The 18,294-nt window shown below is 41.4% G+C and overlaps 4 protein-coding genes across 6 annotated transcripts; 2 read left to right on the plus strand and 2 right to left on the minus strand.

Moving 5' to 3' along the window:
• Window positions 1-819: 819 nt before the first annotated feature.
• BDBG_03219 lies at window positions 820-4,722 on the plus strand (the record flags this gene model as incomplete). 3 transcript variants are annotated; one of them, XM_031721159.1, is made up of 5 exons in its annotated part: window positions 820-985; window positions 1,107-2,242; window positions 2,302-2,640; window positions 2,692-3,023; window positions 3,076-4,576. In XM_031721159.1, the coding sequence occupies 4 exons, from the start codon at window positions 820-822 to the stop codon at window positions 2,866-2,868; spliced, it is 1,818 nt and encodes a 605-aa protein (XP_031577601.1). In that variant the 3' UTR covers window positions 2,869-3,023; window positions 3,076-4,576. The 3 variants fall into 3 exon arrangements, with proteins under 3 accessions (XP_031577601.1, XP_031577600.1, XP_031577602.1); XM_031721158.1 differs by having other exon boundaries at window positions 2,296-2,640; window positions 3,076-4,535; XM_031721160.1 differs by having other exon boundaries at window positions 2,296-3,023; window positions 3,076-4,722.
• BDBG_03220 (phospholipase) lies at window positions 2,941-7,075 on the minus strand (the record flags this gene model as incomplete). Its single annotated transcript, XM_031721161.1, has 9 exons — window positions 2,941-3,423; window positions 3,477-3,508; window positions 4,088-4,902; window positions 4,978-5,004; window positions 5,060-5,111; window positions 5,192-5,506; window positions 5,584-5,819; window positions 6,444-6,756; window positions 7,003-7,075. The coding sequence occupies 9 exons, from the start codon at window positions 7,073-7,075 to the stop codon at window positions 2,941-2,943; spliced, it is 2,346 nt and encodes a 781-aa protein (XP_031577603.1).
• Window positions 7,076-8,119: 1,044 nt separating this feature from the next.
• Window positions 8,120-9,907, plus strand: BDBG_03221 (casein kinase). The gene is made up of 2 exons (XM_031721162.1): window positions 8,120-8,265; window positions 8,315-9,907. The coding sequence occupies exons 1-2, from the start codon at window positions 8,181-8,183 to the stop codon at window positions 9,568-9,570; spliced, it is 1,341 nt and encodes a 446-aa protein (XP_031577604.1). The 5' UTR covers window positions 8,120-8,180; the 3' UTR covers window positions 9,571-9,907.
• On the minus strand, window positions 9,762-10,208 carry BDBG_03222 (uncharacterized protein; the record flags this gene model as incomplete). Its single annotated transcript, XM_002626012.1, has 2 exons — window positions 9,762-9,863; window positions 9,912-10,208. 2 exons carry the CDS (start codon window positions 10,206-10,208, stop codon window positions 9,762-9,764), a joined length of 399 nt encoding a protein of 132 aa, XP_002626058.1.
• Between the last annotated feature and the right edge of the window lie 8,086 nt (window positions 10,209-18,294).

The following is an 18,294-nucleotide window of genomic DNA, read 5'->3' on the forward strand; positions in this document are numbered from 1 at the left end:
CATGGGGACATGCCAGCGGGAGGAGAGAGAGGGGGAGCGAGAGAAAGGAAAAGAAAAAGAGAAGAGGATGGGGTGGGAAAGAAGATGGTCTCCCAGCAGCGGGAGGTCGGTCGGGCTTTATATGGCATGCAGCACGCCAAGAGCTACCAGGAAGCAGGCGCCGGAGCGCTAGGCCTGGTCAGGAAATGCGCAGGTCCTCACATTACAGACACAGGCATTCCCAGTTAGAGCTTGTCACACCGGCAACAAAGCCAAAACACTTCGTGGTCAGTTGGTTAATGCCAGAAGACATCAGCCTGTGAGCTCCGGTTTGAGGAAGCAGTAGAACGGAGTGAGGTCATGTGACAAAGCTAGTTAGCCACCACGGCTTCAAAATGGTGGCATTCCTAGATAAATGATGGCGTGTCTGAAATATATAAAGTGGTAGAGAAATCCTAACTGTCTGCTTGAGAAACAACTCGAATACACCAGTATGGCGACTCACCATTCTACTGCATATGTTGACATGCTGCTGGCGTTGGACCGCATCCCATGAAAATATGCTCTTTATGCTCAAGCTTTCAATTGGCTTCTGCTCGCAGCTTATTTGATTCTCCCAGGCACGTTTCAAAATCATCCTCTATCCCGAGCAGTGCAAAGCTACCTTGTTAAATCTGGGAAAGATCTTCCAAACCTTGGTCCTGTTCAAAACCCTTTGCTGTTGGCCATCTCTTGCCTTTTTATCTCGGCAGGATGGCTGGGGTTATTTTGGCTCGGTTGCACCTGGCGAGGGAATTATATCTGGCTTGTTGATCAGCTTTTCATGTAAGAGAGTAAATGATGGATTTGGTCCATTGCTTGAATAACAGTTCTAGCCCTAGCTTGCTCAACTCCATCGCCGGACTGGTTGCTACGTTGATCAACATATACACCGCCAAAGAGGGTCATTGGTCAGCAACCGCGATCGCTGCTGTTGTAATCACTGGCTCTTCAACTGTGATCAGTGGTGGGCTTTTTCTTCTGTACAAATTGCGAAAAATAGGCAAGCTTCGGAGGTCTTATGAACAAACATGAGAACTGTGGTAGAAGGGGCCTAAGGCGAGGTTAACAATGAAATGTCAATGTAGGATACTCCCATCAAGGAATTCATGGTTCATGCTCAAAGGCACGTGACAGCTTCTGGTGCAAGGATGAAGGGGCTTGGCAGCGATCAAACTGTACTACAAATCTCCTTGCTTCTGTTCTTCCAGATGTTTTCACCACTATTTTGGTAAAGCAAAAGATCAGATTCTGTCTGCCTGCTAAAATGGATAGATACTACTATCTCCCTTGTCCACTATGTGAGCATAACGTGGTTATATCCCAAACTGAGCATTATCGAGTCTTGCCATTAGACCGAACTCAAGAAGCCGTCATGATGAAAAGTCCCAGATGGGAACCTCCTCATAAAATTAAAGTCGGAGATCTTTGTTTTATTCAAGGCCGGAGCTACCCCAAGATCAGCTATTTGCAAAGAGCGTGGCTTCTACATAAGAGATGCCTTGAGTTTGTTGAACAGCTTTCCACAACAAAGCTGTATCACTTACTAGATCTGATCGAACCGACTTTCCTCGCACGATCTGCGCCGAAGACCAGTGTACATGGTGCTTTCTACTACCCCCAGCCGAAGAAGGATGACCCGAACTACGCAGAGAAGGTGATACCGCACTCAGAGACTACATATATTGATCAGTTGATGAGTTTCGCCAAGTATTTGTGGATGTTCATACATGGATTTCTGCTCCGGCCCCTACCAGGCGATCGTCAAACGCCTTTTTTCCAGAGATTACCAGAAGAGATTTGGGATATGATTCTTGAACATGATATTGGCCGATTACTGTTTGTTCTGGAAACCGCATCTCAGCTGACAGGCAAGAGGGATACTCCTCTCATCATCCCAACTGAGAGATTCACAATCAAAGAGTCAAAAATTCGAAGCCCTGCCATACGGATTCATTGTCGTAACATCGGACGACGATCATATATCCATCATGTCTCCAATCCTACAGACAGCGATACCGAGGGCGACAATTTGGTGGACTACATGCTTAATGATAGCAAGTATCTTGCCATCAAAAGTGATGGAATCGGTGTTGTGGACATCTCTTTTGAACAGAGAAACGGCCAACCACATTGGGCTTTGGACACTCCTGTTCGACCCTTCCATGCGGAGATATCTGAAATCAGAGCTACAGAACTCCAGTGCTTGCGGATTATCTGCGACGTACGTAACTACCTGGCTATAGAATGCAATGCGATCCTAGCTGACTTCTTTAGTCTCAGAAATGCCGTGCAATTATTCCGTCCAATCGAACTGGGCCAGAGCCTTTCTTCTCCAAGACACCCTTTCCCCCGAATAATTGCTGGGTTGACTGTGGATTCTCAGCATTAGAACTCACTCCTGGCAATCCTTTCATCCACATCGCAAAGGCAACATACATTCCGTTTGCGAACCTTGAGAAGATTGCACTAGAAGTGGATACCAGCCGGCTTGGAATTACAGAAATCAGACTTGATTCAAAAGATGAGAGAGATCATGTTGTTCATTTCCCTCAACCTCCCCGGCAGGTGAAGTTCCAGGTTTGTACCGTGCCACTTGGCTTCAAGTATCCTTATCTCCAGGTCAGTCCATTCTGCTCTATGTACAGATGGCATCTATTCTAATAACCATAGTTTGAGGTTAATGGGCAATGGCTACCCCAAACTCCATCAGGATGCACAATACTTCGAGAGGAGTTGGTGCATAATGTTATAGGAATGTGGTGGGCACGAACTTTCCCATTTATACCCATACATATTGGTTTTGTTGTGTCCCAGAAGACAGATCTTAAAAATACCTTGATGAACTAGCTTTTTTGAGCTATTAAAGAATGAATCTGGTCGGTAGAAATACAAAGGAATTGATCCTCCTCTTGTTGCATCTTAGACATTAAAATACTCTAAGCAGTGCTCTAAAATCGCCACAATTCTTGCTTCATCAGCATCAAAATCCAAGGGCTCATTAGGTATGGGATCAAAATCCGCCGCACCCCGAACCTCAAAAAACTGACACTTCAGACCTCCACCCCTTGAGGTTGCAAATGCAAATCCCTTGCGACGTCCTCCCTGAGCAACAGCCTTCTGGGTGACTTCCTCGACCAGTGTGTTTCGTAGCTCATTGATGTCTTGAGTTGCTGAGACTCTGCCAAACACAACAATACTTCCTCCGAGTGTTATGAATAATGCCTGGCTTGTCCTGGGTGGCTGGAAGGCAGTTTTGACTTCCTGCTGGATGCCAGCACTCGGTGCGATTCTTCGAAGGTTTTCATGAAGAAAATTGACAACAAAGTCAGTCACGTTTGCCAGATTCCCATGTTGTGCTTTATCATGCATGGTGGCAATGGTTCCTGTTGGCTCATTCATGGTCTTGAGGATCATCAGCTGTGTACTTAATCAGTTTAACTCTCTTTGACACATACCATGAGGATGGCCGGCCTGTAAAATGCCGCTGCTGTTTGGGGTCGGGTGAAGTTAGATCTGCTATTTTCAGTCAATCTATGCCAGAGACTGGAGAAAGAATTTCAAAATCAAAAGACTCAGACTACAGGCCTTATTTAATTCATGCTCATGGTTCCAACTCGCTTAATTCCTTGCTTTTCGAGGTTAGCCTATCGGATATCTTGCTCAATTTGATTGGCTTATCTAGGTACAGCATCAGACATTCCGGCCGGATAAAATTTCAGTTTCAGCAGCCAGAGCATGATGGCAGTGGTCATACATGCAGCGAGCGGAACTAGCTGGAGGAAGCTCTATTGGATGGTATCAAATCTGGGCCACCACTGTAGTATGTTATACTCGCGATGCCGGAAGGCTTGGCAGTGCGAGAAAGCCTTAGTCCAATAGGAAATATAGGAACCTCATGCATGCAAAATCCATACCGCAGAAAGAGTACTACTTGCAAAGGTAATTTGAAAGGGGAATATTTCGGCCCTAGCTGTCGGACTGATTTGGAATCCTTTCCCAGTGATAGATCACATTTCTATATACTTCCACTTTCTTCCTTGCCCCCTGACTCTCCGCTCGCACTCACTGCACTGAATGTGAAATGGAACACCATGGTTCTCGAGTCCAAAATTACTCTCCAGATCCTGCTGGTCAATAAACCACTGGATGGTGTTTGGGAACATGCTTACTTCATGTATAGCATCATCACGACACAGGGCGAGGGTGACTGTCTCCTTGAGATCTCGAACGCAGAACCGAACCGGCCGGCAGTAGCGCTGGCAAGATTCGCATATATCCTCCTCCGCCAGGCAGAAGCCTAAGTTCAAGCTGTCTTTGTAGAAGCAGAGAGTGGTGGGGCGTAATGATAACAAAGCCTGGATGATAGGCCGCGGTGGCGCGCGGCACTGAAGGGAGCCAACACAGTAGAATAGACCAGAATGGAAATCTGGCACGGCGTCCAATATGAAGTAGAAGCACGACACCAGTAGCAGGATGAGTGCTTCTTCTATCCTTTTCCGGGGTTGCTTCCGCACCCACTGTGACATGGATTCCGTGGCGTCTGCATCGTTCATCGCCGGTGGTGCTCCTGAAAATGGAAAGTTGATACGCATAAACTGTTTCTGCGTCAGTGGATCAAGGAGGTTCCAGATCTCCCGCCAGGACTCCTCCCCATCATATGACGCGTTGAAGGCCCGGTAGCCCCGGGAGAGCCACCCATCCACAAATACATTCTGAAAGCTGGACGTCTTTGGTGACTGCACAAGTGACTGTGACCCCGTACCTAGCGAGATCACAACATCTGGTTTTGTCGTGGGCCAGAGGTGCTGGGCTTCTGACAGCGCCATGTGAACTGGGTTGTTGTTGTGTGGATGAGTGCCGCCATTCTGAAGACTCCCAACCCTGGGTATATTGACTGATGGAAACAAGCTATCTCTCTGTCAGATATCAGATGCTCATGATGGAGAAGAGATGTACTCTGGAACGGCTGTGGTCACCCGCCTGCTGCGAATTCAAAAGTTAGCTTGGTCTGAGAGACAGGCCAAGGATGTACACTCACACCTGCCAGACAAGCGGATCATCATCACTCTTGGTTTGGGCATATTGATACCCTACAAGGTCTTTGTCAGCTAGAAGCTAAAAATCAAATAGAGAGGCGCTATACTGTGATTTCTTCCAGGAGATGTTTCACTGTTATAATTCATAATCAGGACTGGGGCTCTGTCGCCAATGGTGCTGGTTATGATGGCCACTTTCCAGGCTGATATATTTGATCGTGGGGTGTTGCGCATCCGCAGTGTGGGTCTGAAGTGGTGGATGTAAACACTATCTATGTTCTTGCTTTTGTATACACCATCTGCCCACAGGGCCTTCACCAGGCGATGTGGTTTTGTGATTCCAACCTTTTGGTTCTTCTCAAAGAAAAGCTTCATCTGCTTCAGACAAGCAGACTTTGTGTCCTTTACATCATGTTGACAGACCCTCATGTTCAGTGCGACATTGCCTTCTATCTGGTGTGTTAGCTTCGGGGTAAAGGCAAAGGCCTTGTCAGAACAGAAAGGAGAACAGGCAGGGATTGCATACCTGTGCTTGTTCCACCCCAGAAGTCAACCAGATAGTGAAGCGGCAGATGGGGAATATAAGCCTGCATCATTTCAAGGACATTCAAGGGCATGATCACATGGATGCCTTCTTCATCAATACTGATTATCCGAACACCCGCGGTAGATGGTTTCACCCTCACCTTCAAGCAGGTAAGCTCTTTGCATGGAAGGCACTTCTTGATCATGAATTCATCTTCTGAGCCCTCAAACTGTTCACTGTATTTCTGAGTGCAATAATCACAGATGAAGTGGCTGCATGGTAAAGGATGCTGATGACACTGAAGCAGGCATCAAGAGCATGTAAAGCTCAGTTTCAGTCCCTTTCATTGCTCTCTACTCTGGCTCAGATTGTAATGATGGACTTCTGAGAAGAACTCATTGTTGTTGATCATTGTGTTGAAGAATACTTTCAAGAAATCTTCAATCTCCTGGCACTGCAGTTTGGCAAAGGAACAGTCTTCATATACTTGATGTAGGGTGTTAAAGACATGCGCGTGATACAATGCTTGGAAGAGAGTGCGTGGGCAGAAATCTCAAGAAGGTTAGATCAGAACAGAAGGAGAGAGGAAGGGCTCACTATGTGTCTTTGGAGGATAGGCATCTATCAAGATCGCGGATGCTACATATAATGCTGTTGCTTTGTATGGGGCCCGCATACAAACAGCCTGTGCAAGAAACATTGATACATGTGATGAGAAGGACCTGTTCAGCAGATGCATCCGCTGTGAGGACTGGATGAAGTTGAAAGTGATGAGGGCATTGCCAGCCATGTTCTGCAATGCATCTGAGAACAGACTGCTCAGATGTGTTGCTGAAAACATCAACTGAGTGACTTCTCACACCCGCCTGGCTGCGTGCAGCTCCTCCATCATGTCTCCTTGAAGATCAAGATATTGGGCCTCAGGAGAAAGCTCGGCGGGCTGAAGATGGGACAACCGCACATCCGCAAAGGATGACAGGAGGCGGGAGGTACTGTCCGGACGGAAGAGATTGTCAATAAACTGATTCTCCTCGAGAATGTTCCCCATCACAGCCCCGCCCCTGGTGACGATGATGACGCGGGGGCGGATGGACCGTGGCAGACTTGACGCTGATCCGATGGCCGCCCACCGTTCCAGCAGCGACTGGGAGGCAGCCAGCCCCCCAAGGTCATCTGCAAAGAGACAGAGGACATCGCAGAAGAGGAACACCAGGCGCGACAGCACAATGTCATAGGGGTCTCAGTGCCAGGCTCTAGGCCAGTTGACTGGGATCATCTCATGGCAGTGGCAGAGCTTTGGGTCATCAAATGATGGAAGAATATCCCGCCGGCTCAAGTTGCAGTCAGCAAAGAGCTGGGGATACTTTGAGCTGAGGGAGGAATTGTCTGCCCGCAGGCTGATCTCTGGCCGGTGCTCACTGGTGCTGTGGTATCTGGCTTTGCAAAGCTGCTGTAAGGCAGCATTCTTGTGCTTTCTCCCTATGAGCAACATGATTCCCGGGTATTTTTGGGACGGCTCAGGCAGTTCCTGGATCACATGTTCAAAACGCCAATCATAGGATATGTTGGGACCTGCACATCCTTCAACAAGCCACAGTCATGAATTATGCTCACAGCGCTCCATCAGATAGACAAGTGTTTCATAAAGAGTATCTCAATCCAACAGTTGAACATATGTTGCTGGCTAAAGCATGAAGCCAGGTGTGCTTGATTATTATACTCACTATTGTCTATCATCTGGTGACCTCTTCTTTCAAAGTCATGGTCTGCCCCCCTCTGTTCAGCATCCCTACTCCTCTATGCATTTTTGACATGCCTTCTCAACTTATGGCTATCCCTTGTTCCACGTGGGATCCCCTGGTCGGGCTCTGTTTAAGCCATGTAGAATCATGGCTATCCCTGTTCCACCCATCAGCCCTGTTCCTATTCACTATTCTTGTCGGATTGTGACTCTTCCTATTCCCTTTTGTTTCCCTACTCTCTTGGGAAAGCCATGCCTGTCCCTGTTCCAATTATTTTTCCCTGGTCTCGCAATTATCCCTGTTTGTTTCAATGGATCACCAGTGGCAGTCCCTGTTCCACTCTGTTTCCCTACTCCACTGGCTTGTCCCTGCTCCACAGTATGGTTTCTTGAAGGTGGTGGTTCTCCCTGCGGCTCTTGTCATCCCTACTCCACGGCTTGACTTACGGAAAGTGATGGTTCTCCCTGTGGCTCATTCTGTCCCTGCTCCACGGCATGATTTGCTGAATTCCGAGGATCTCCCCAATGCATTTGTTTGCCCTGCTCCTCTAAGAGTTCATGGCATAGTTTCTCAGAGTCAGTGGCCATCCCTGCTCCTCCCATTGCACCTCTTCTGCTGGCCAAGTTTCGTGGAAGCCGTGGTCATCCCTACTCCAGCAGGTATATCTACATCTTTAACATGAAGTCGTTCCTGGCCCTGTTCGTTGCCATATTTTGCCGCTTGATCTAATCCACTCATAGACTTCCCTGCTCCATGCACTCCACTGTTTGTGGCCCGGCCAGTGTTCATCAATATCTCTAGACCTTCCTGAAAAGTATCGCAGAAAACACACAGCTCTCTTTGATCTTCAGGATAATGGCCTTTGTGAAGATGTCTCCATGCTACGTTGGTAACTACAGGGTATCCTCCCGGGTACCGGGAACAGGCAGTGCCTTTATGGGTATGTTCCAAGGGCATGTTGGTAGTGCTTGCTGACCAACATCCAACAGCAAGCGATACTTTTACAGGAGAAGCCGCCGTCGTCAAGTTTGGCAGAGGCGTCCACGGCAGCCGGAAAGTGGCCGCGGAGGGGTATATTCTAGGTCGGCTAGCGGGCACGCCAGGCATCCCTCGTCTGCACTGGTCTGGATGGCCTTTCGCGGACAAGGTAGATGCAGCCATTGTTGTCGACACACATGGCCCCACCCTGGAGTCACTCTTTGACCAAGCCGGACGGCGACTTAGCCTCGGGACGGTATTGCACCTGGCGGACCAGCTGCTTCGGCGATTGGAGCACATCCACTCACGGTCGGTGATTCATCAAGATCTCTCACCACACACTTTGGCGCTAGGCGCCACCCGCCTGCACCGTCACCAGATGTTCATTGTTGATTTTGATTGTGCTGAAGTGACCAGCTGTCGATCAAAGATGCATGCCAATCTTAAAGCTCTGGGCCACATCCTCATCTACCTTCTCGGGACCAATCTCTCCTGGGCGGCATTTCAGAAGGTTGCTGAAGATACTGGGACTTTTCCAATCAACAACATCCCCCCTCCATTCCTGCTCTACCTGGACAGGATTACAAGGGTGGATTCCGAGGACTATCAGCATCTTCGTAATGACTTTGGCTATTTCCGTGAACTGCTAGGCATATCAGGTAATTGCTGTCTTGATTTTTCAAACAGTGTTCAGGATCCAAGGGCGGGTCGTACTCTCTGCACCGCCGAGAAGATAGAAAACAACAGATCGGATATCAAGCACCTTTATGATATGCTCCACCGCGCCGGCGGCAGCGTCAAAGGGACCGGTCTCCCGTTGAGCGCTGCACAAGAGGCAGGGCTGCTGGACTCTCTTTCGCGGACGCTGGGTCTCTATATGGACATCTTGATCTATGAGAAGACAGCATCGACAACACCGGCAGCTTTGACCCGGCCATATGAACTCCCGAACTGCATCTGGAGGGATATGCGCTGGTATCTCGCCATGGCGGGAAGCAGGTCTAAAACAGTGAGGAAAGGTGTGATGGAGCTGTGCTACAGCTTTGTGGCAGTACTTGTGGAAACAGTGCCGCGCTATGAGCTACAGTGGTTGGCGGGGCTGATTGCCCTCAGCAATCGAAGGAAGGGCATGGAAGACGATGACTGGGAACAGAGAATCTGGCAATCGGTGGGATTGAGATGGCAGAAGCAGTACAGCAGATTGTGGAGAGAATGCTTTCCGAATTCCACCGCTCTATCAACAGAACCTGAGCTCCCGCTGCTCTAGTTTCAAACAGCGCCAGTGGTACGAAGTCACATGAATGAAAGTGCCCGTCTCCAGTCCAGTTCAACCTTCCGCCACCTGCTTAGATACATCCAAAAGATTCCATCCTTCCACCGTGCTGAAATGCTTCCGCAGCAGGATCACATCCCAGCTTATTGTGAAGCCGGTGGCCATTGATTTAAAACATGTTGACCTCATTCAAATAAAGAATCCTCCGCTGGTTCGGGGCACGCAGGGGGCTCAGTGTACGTATTCGCTTGTAGATAATAGTGGGGGAGCGTGAGTTTCGGTTGAGCCTTTTGAATGTTAATATGAATCAGATCACGACTGAACAACCGACTAACCTGTTTTATAATGCTATTCTCCTCATCCGTAAGCTTGAGAAATCCGGGATGAATACCGGCATCGGAGATCAAGCTCCTCACCCACTCAGCAGCATATCCGCAGTTCCATTGATGAGGTGACCTCAAAGTCAGATGCTCGTCTTTTAGTCTACCAATCGCATAATCCACACCCGACTTGGATCGTTGTTGAGGTCCACGCTTGGTGATGAGAGTTGTGATGGTATTGTGTATGATGCCCGCGCTGGCTAAATGAACGGCAAACGCCTTTTCCTTGTCTGTCCACTCGATCCCAGGCATGATAATTCAATCCGACTCGCGCTGAAATAGGCCTGTTCTCCCGATTTCTTTTGAAACTGGATAGCAAGAGTCATCAAGTGAGTGAGAGGCCAGCTTTTATGACCCAACACGCTTGGAATCGGATCCGATGTCTCAAAAATTTGATTGGTTGTCATGTCAAGAGCTAGCATCATGATCAATCGTGATCGAACCGCTCACTCGGGATCTAAATTATGAGGACTCAAATTATTCGGGGTGTTCATCAGTTTCTATTAATGGCATCGGTGATGGAGGGACGATATATATAAAGCATCAGATTCAGGGAGAGGCACATCTACAGAACAGTTTCCAAATCCTCTGCAACAATGAATGCATAGTCAGCAGAAGAAGTTGCTATCATTCTGTACTTTGCTTCCCAATGAGTTCATCACCTTGTGATTAAGAAGCTGCTTAGTCAGCGTGGGTACCTCTGTTCCGTGTCAGGGATCACAGGAAGCAGAAAACTTGACCTCGCTAAGTGCACCACTTGACCTCATTACATAATCATGACCCTGACCTCGTACAATACAGTAATAATCAGTTAGTAATTGACTTTCAATCTTTCAATTCACTTATTCATTCATTCATTCAGCTCATCAATCAATTGAAAAGCATGTATAACTGATTCATAATCAATTAAATGAATAGATAAATTCATATAGAATATAAAGAGATGTTTTACAGAATTTTAAAATATATTAAGATAAAAATATTTAATAATTGATTTTAAATTGATTTTAAATTGATTTTAAATTGATTATTAATTAATTATAGTAATAAAAATAAATTCAATTTATATATTTAAGTAATTAACAATTGATTGAAAATCAATTAATAATCAATTCAGTATAAATTATATAAATACTTACTTTATTATTAAATTCAAGAATAATTTCAGTATTAAATTAATTTTAAATTGATTTTAAATTGATTTTGAATTGATTGTAGAATTGATGATAAATAATTGAGTGATTTCAAATTACAAGAAAAGATGTATTGAGCGAGGTCAGGTAGTGGCACGGGCCACATTTGCGAGGTCAGCTTACATAACGAGGTCAAGTGGCGCACTTAGCAAGGTCAAGTTGTGGCGGGCTGCGCCCGATCAATTATATAGACTATTCCGTACACTTTATAGATTTCTACCACCTCATTCCTGATCACTGATTCTCAGTCACTATGAATGTGTATGTTCTGATCATCAATTCTCAGCCACTATGAACACATGTATATTCTTTCATCTCAAAGCTTCACTGCATACATCACTATGTGATTCAAAGGTTGCTTAAGCCAGCGTACGATTACAGGCGTACGCCGGCTTCTTATATATTGTAATATCGTACGCTAAATTAATTAGCAGCTGCTATGGCCCCTTTACACTCATACGCGTATGCTAGTAGTTCGGAAGCGGCTGCGTTATTATCTGACAGTCGTATGTTCTTCCGAACCACATCCTCCCCCACCAGATTCAGTCACGCCCACGTGACCATATTGTACGCCCTAGCTTCATGCGGATTAGCTCGCCACTAGTGTTTCATGATTGTGTGACCTATCCCTGATTCAGCTAGTGTCCTGTGTACACTCTCACAAAGAAACTTTCACTATATTATATCACTCATTCACTAACTTTTCTCATTCTTCAACTATCATCTTCATCATCATTATCATTAAATGTCATTATTATTTCAGATTTCTATTTCTTCTTCTGTTTAACTCTTTCTATCTGTCTATCTATCACATTATACACATTTCTGACAATGATCTCTCATTTTCATAACAAGCATCATTGTAATACTCATATCAGACAGTTTATTAGCAGTAAGTGTAATATATTGTGAAATGTGATCAGGACTTATTTATTCTCTAATAATTACCAGAATAATGTATTATTATAAATGAAGATATATCTTCTTCATCTTCTTATACACTCTTGATTATTTCTTCTTCTCAGTGAGTTTCTGATCATGTTTTCTGACATGATTTTATGTGAATACAGATACTGATATATTTGTTTTTATTCATATAGAATCTTTATATGTTGACAGATCTGCATTTATCAATAATAGTGAACTCAATATTGAATCATTGATTGAGAATCTGAAGAATGTGATAATGAAGAAATTATCTGTGCTATATATGACTGAGTCTTCTGTGTCTCTCTCTATTTCTTCTGTTTCTTTCTCTGCTGCTTTCTTTTAATCTTCTATATCTATTTCTGTATCTGGTTCTCCTGCTTCTGCTACCTCTGTTTCTGTGACTCTTACTTCTGCTACTTCTGCTCTCTCTGGTTTTACTGTCTCTGCTTTCATTATCAGCTCTTCCTGTTTCAAGAAGATATTGTATAGACTTGATAAATCATGTTTCTCAGTATATACACTTCTATCCTTCTTACTGACTCTCAGAACAATTTATTATATGAAGACTGTGTATAACATAACTATCTGAAGCTCAGTCACAGACACTGATTATTACATTTATTTTAAATATTTGTGATGAAATAATTGTTTATTCATACTAGAGAATCACTCTCTCTCTTAACAGTGTTAAAATTATAAGTCTTTTTCTTTTTCATCTTTTCTTTCTAATACTGATTTTTCTGTTCTTAGAAGAAATCATTATAGGTTTTACTGTGTACAAAGTCATGATATTCACAGACATCAAGAAGCTTTTCACAACTGTAAAGTTCAATATTATAAGAATATCTGCTCTAGTGAATTTCTTCAGAATGATAGATCTGTATCAGTCTATTCTCTAATATCTGTCATTCAACTTCATAATGCAGATGAAAGATATCTGTGTTTTCAGAAATAAGAATGCAGATGTTATACTCTTTTACACTCATAGACATGAGACTTGTACACCTTGTCTGAGATGTTATCATGAAAATAAGCTGTTCACACACTGTGTTCTGCTTCCTGTATTTCTCTGTGTCTCTCTCTCTCTTCCTGAGAAGTCTCATGCATGTTGTAATTACATGTACAATTCTAAGATCAGTGAGTGTTTATTTGATAATTATTATCCCTGCTTTTACAGTTTTATACACTAATAATAGTTCTTAGTTGCTTCAGTGTCAGAGATTATTTTAATTGAAGATAACAATGCTGCTGAGACTACTCTCTCTCACTCTCAAGCTTCTTCTGTCACTTTCTCTCCCTTCTCTGTGAGAAAGATTGTGCATATATTAAGTCATAAGTATTCAGCTCTGAATAACTCTCATCATTGTTTATCTGATTCTGTGTCTTCTTCTTCTTCTGTTTCTTCTATCTCTGTCTTCTCTGCTCTGACTTCTGATTCTGTGAGTTCTGTGCTCTTCTTCAATTTCTCTACACATACACATGTGCATTTCTATATTGACATTCCAGCTAATCTTGTGATAAATGACATTAATGTTGTATGCAGAGTGATAGAGAAATTAGAGATATATGCAGTGTTATTACAAGAGTAGCTTGCAGCTCTTGAATTTCTTACAGATCTCAAGTTTTGAGATTTTCTTTGTTTTTAGTGTTTTTCAGATGACATGATGTTGGAAATAGATTAATATGTAATGTATGAAAATGAATGAGATATATATGATAATATTTGTCTTTTGCAGTCAATTCTTACAGTTGATGATCAATTCATTATCTCTTTTCTTTTCTTATGCTTTTTCTTTATCTGTTAGTCACTACTCTTATACAATCTCTATATAATACTGCATTTGATGACTAGATTCAGCAGCTTCTATCTTTTGTGATTCTGTCTCACATATTATACTGTCTCTCTTCACCTGCTCAGATCACTACAGTGAATAACTCATTAAAACTAATCTCATCTGATCTCTGAGTGTTCTCAGAGGTCAAGATGACTTAATTTCATATATTTATAAATGTTTCAGATAGTTTGTTCTCTGTGATCTCTGTGATTAAACTAGTGTAAACAGTTGAATTCAACTCTGAATTTCTTTTTCTTCTGTGATCTGACTCATGTACAAGTCTGCTGCTTTGAGACTGCTCTTTACTATATTGCACCTGCTGTCTGCAGCATGTTATTATATGATCAGCTACAGTCTCATCACTTATTAAAGTGTGATATTCATCTGATTTCTTCATTTCTTCTCATTCTTTTCTTATAATTATGAAAAGATCAGAATAACTGAGATTATCTGATTTATAAGTGTTGATGATTTCTCTTACTTCATGAGACTTTTTAATTATAAGCTTCTTCTTTTTCAATACTGATAATAGTGCTGTGAATAATCATAATTCACTCAGGTCTTGTATCTTTGCTTTTATAAGTTATGAATCATTGATTAAGTTGTGTAAGATCTGTCTCTCTGATTCTTTCAATGCATATATTCTCAGAGAATGTGATTTGAGTATTTTATATGACTCAAACCACCTAGGTTGAAACTTCTCAGAACTCTTATTATATATGAGAACTCATGTTCTCATCTTGAGACTTGATTTCTTAACAAGTGAGTCTTGTATTCTTTTTGATTGAATTGCTCAGTTCAGAAGTAACTTGTTAGCTTTTGCATGTGTATGACTGATCTCTTTCAATCTTGATTTCATGTCTGTGACTGTTGTGTCTGCAACTGCTACTACTGTGTTTATAACTACTGTTTCTGCTGCATCTGCAACTGCTGTTTCTGCTGCATTCACAACTGCTCTCTTTCTCATCTTTTTCAAAGCATTCTCCAGAATGCGCGGATGCAATTCATACAACAGATAGAATGATGAATGCTTAGAGACTGCATGCTGTCAAATTCATGTGATTAATAGTGCCTGTCTGAGATATTCATCTTATAGTCTCATAGGCTTGCTCACTAGATATTTCATCAGCATGTTACTCAAGATTTCATTCAAGTGTTTCATCTTTCTGTTTGTCTGTAAATGATATGATGTTGTTCTATAATATCTTGTCTGTAACTGACTCATGAAATGCCTCACTGCTTCTCTTATAAGATTCACACTGTTATCAGTTAGAATCTCATGCAGCATTTCATAGTTGACATAGATCTCATTGTGTAGAAACTTTGCTATTATCTTCTCTATCATCTCTGAAACTGCTTTCACAACTGGCCAGTCAGTAGCATAATCAATAGCAGTGATTATTCATCAATTTCTATTTGATATCTGCAGTAATATGTCTATGAGATTCATCTCTCATCATTTAAATGATTGTATTGTACACTTCATCTGATATTACACTTTCTTGCATTCTAACTCTTTCTTAGATTCTTTCACAACCTGACAATTCAGACACTTGTGAGTGTACATCTGAATGTCCTCAGTCATGCTTGATCAGTATACTCTTGATTTAAGTACACTTATGAGTTCAGAGCTTTCTAAGTGACTGAATTCCTTATGCATATGAGTCACTAAGTCATATCTAAATGAAGATTCTAGATAGGAAGCTTCTGTGTATTCTAGATCATGATAAAGCACAATGTTGTTTTTTAATTTTCTCAGCTTTAAGTTCAGAAGTATCTCTTCTACTACTTTCATGAGATGCTTGTTATCTGATATCTTGTCATTCTTCAAGTGAGAGATTATAGTGTTCACTCATTCTGATTTCTTACATTCTCTCAGTGTATTTAATATAAATATTTCTTGTACCTGGTTCACAGAACTCTCATTCATGAAATCAGGTCTGTGACTGATTGTGTCAGATATTATGATATCTGATTTCTTTTGATATTTGATATGAAGATTGTACACTTGAAACTCTGAGATTCAATATACTAAGTGTTTAAAAGATTTTGTTGTTGATTGTAGATAAACAAGGCTTTTATAATCTGTGATCACTGTTATTATATGCCTGTTATTGATATATCTATCTCACAACACTAGTGTATGCTTAATCACTAGCAATTTCTTTTCATACACTGAGTAATTGAGCTCAACATCTGATAGTTTTCTATCATTATATATCACTGAGTGCAGCTTGCTATTCTTACTCATCTGTAGAAGAGTGTCTCTGATAGCTCATTCAGATGCATCTATCTTAATATAGAAAGGTTTATCATGATCTGATTGAATAAACACTGAGAATATTATTACATATTCTCTCAGTGTGAGAAAAGCCTCTTCACATATAATATTTCAGATGATTGAATGAAACTTCTTCTTTCACAGATTTGTATCTGTTTCTCTTAAGAGATCTGAGAGTGATACAGATATTCATATGAAATTCTTGATGAATCTGTGATAGTATAAGACTAACTCAAGAAACTATTATACATGATGTACATTTCTCAGCTGTGATCAATTTACTATAACATTCAATTTCTCTGAGATGAGATATATACAGTCATCACTCACTACATATTCTATAAACTTCAACTCTTTCATTTCAAACACACACTTGATTGATTTGATATAGAGCTTATACTCTGTCAGAGTTATAAGCACTTTATTGAGATGCTTCAGATATTTGTTGTATGAGTTTGAAAAGACTAGAATATCATTGAGATATATAAGATATAAGGTTTCATTCTGTTTATGAAGAATTGTATTCATCATTATTTGAAAGATGACAGGCACATTTGTCAGACTGAATGACATTATCAGAAATTTGAACTTTTCTCATTGTGTATTAAATATGATTTGCAGGACTGACAGTTTATCTACACAGATCTATCAGTATTCTGAGAGAAGATTGATCTTTGATAGATATTAGATGTTTTCAACTGTATTCAACTGTTATTAAATCTGTGACAGTGAATATTCATTCTTGATCATAAGCTTGTTAAGTGCTCAATAATTGATACACATCTGTCACTTCTCATCTGCCTTTTTTATGAATAGAACTGAAAAGCCTCATGTACTTGATAAAAGTTGTATAAGATTATATTCTAGAAGATCTGTGATCTGATGCTTCTGTTCTTTGAGATGTGTTTGTGACAGAGAGTATGTATTCTGATTGACTGGTTTTGCATTCTCTGTGTTAATCTCATATACAAATCCTTGTTCTGACAGCAATTCTGATGAAAGATCTATTCAGAAGACCTTCTCATGCTTCTTCAGAAGCTTCTTCATACACTTGTTCTTCTGTATATTCTTTATCTTGATTTTCTCCACTTCTGAGTTCTGTATTACATACAGAATGCTTTTAAATGAGATCTTGTGAATCATTCTTTTTGCTTATTAGTATATAAGCAGATTTAATCCTTCTATATCAGAGATATGAAATGTTCTTCTCATATTAATTGATAAAATTGTATAAATCATTTTCTTTCTATCAGTCAACTGTATATAACATGTACATCATTGAATCTGCAGATTGAATCTTTGAAATTAATTGAGTCTGAGAATAAGATTATATTTCACATTCTACAGCTCTTATACTTAAATATAGTAAGATTATTCTCTGAAGTGCAAGAGAACTCTTACTTTTACAGGTGATATCAGATATCAGTTATCAGATAATCTTATATATCAGAGATTCTTCACTCAGTGAACTTCTTTCAATCTTCAGATTATATAATTATTAATATATTATATAGAAGCTTCTATATCTGTTAATACTTTTGCAGTCATCTCTCAATTCTTATTCAAGTGTCTCTTATATATTAACATTTCAGGTCTCAAGATATTGAGATGAGTGTTCACTTCATTCTCACTCACACTTCAGTCAGAAGCCTGCTTTCTCTTGATATTTACAGAATTCAGAGAGTCATCTAATACAGACATCTCTTTCACTTTGAAGACTTTTTATAGAATATCAGTGAGTATCTTCAAGCTCATTGATTCTGCTAGTTTTTTAACTCTCTTGCTTCTCTTAACTATGTATGCTGAGTGCAATCTTTTACACTGTAATTTTGATATCTGTAGTTGAAGCAAGCTCAATACTTGTAATATCAAGATTTTCACTCAGAGAATTCCTTTTTTAAGAGATTCAGTGCTTTAGTGATAGCATTCAGATCTAGATTCATTGTATCTGAGTGTGTGACTTGTGTCATAGAAGTCTGATTACTCATTCTCTGCTGAGATATACTCAATTACAGTATTTTCTGTTATAATTGACTTACTTATTTCTGTACAATGAGAATATTGTATACTTCTTTCACTGTGTCTGATTATGAGATTAA

The sequence above is a fragment of the Blastomyces gilchristii genome, assembly GCF_000003855.2.
Source record: "Blastomyces gilchristii SLH14081 genomic scaffold supercont1.5, whole genome shotgun sequence".
Classification (NCBI taxonomy): Eukaryota; Fungi; Ascomycota; class Eurotiomycetes; order Onygenales; family Ajellomycetaceae; genus Blastomyces; species Blastomyces gilchristii.

Excerpts from the sequence above, each read along its gene's own strand:
- BDBG_03221 (XM_031721162.1), top strand. The coding sequence starts at position 8,181 with ATGGCCTTTGTGAAGATGTCTCCATGCTACGTTGGTAACTACAGGGTA. Across the intron at positions 8,266-8,314 it reads AACAGGCAGTGCCTTTATGG|CAAGCGATACTTTTACAGGA; the intron begins GTATGTTCCAAG and ends AACATCCAACAG.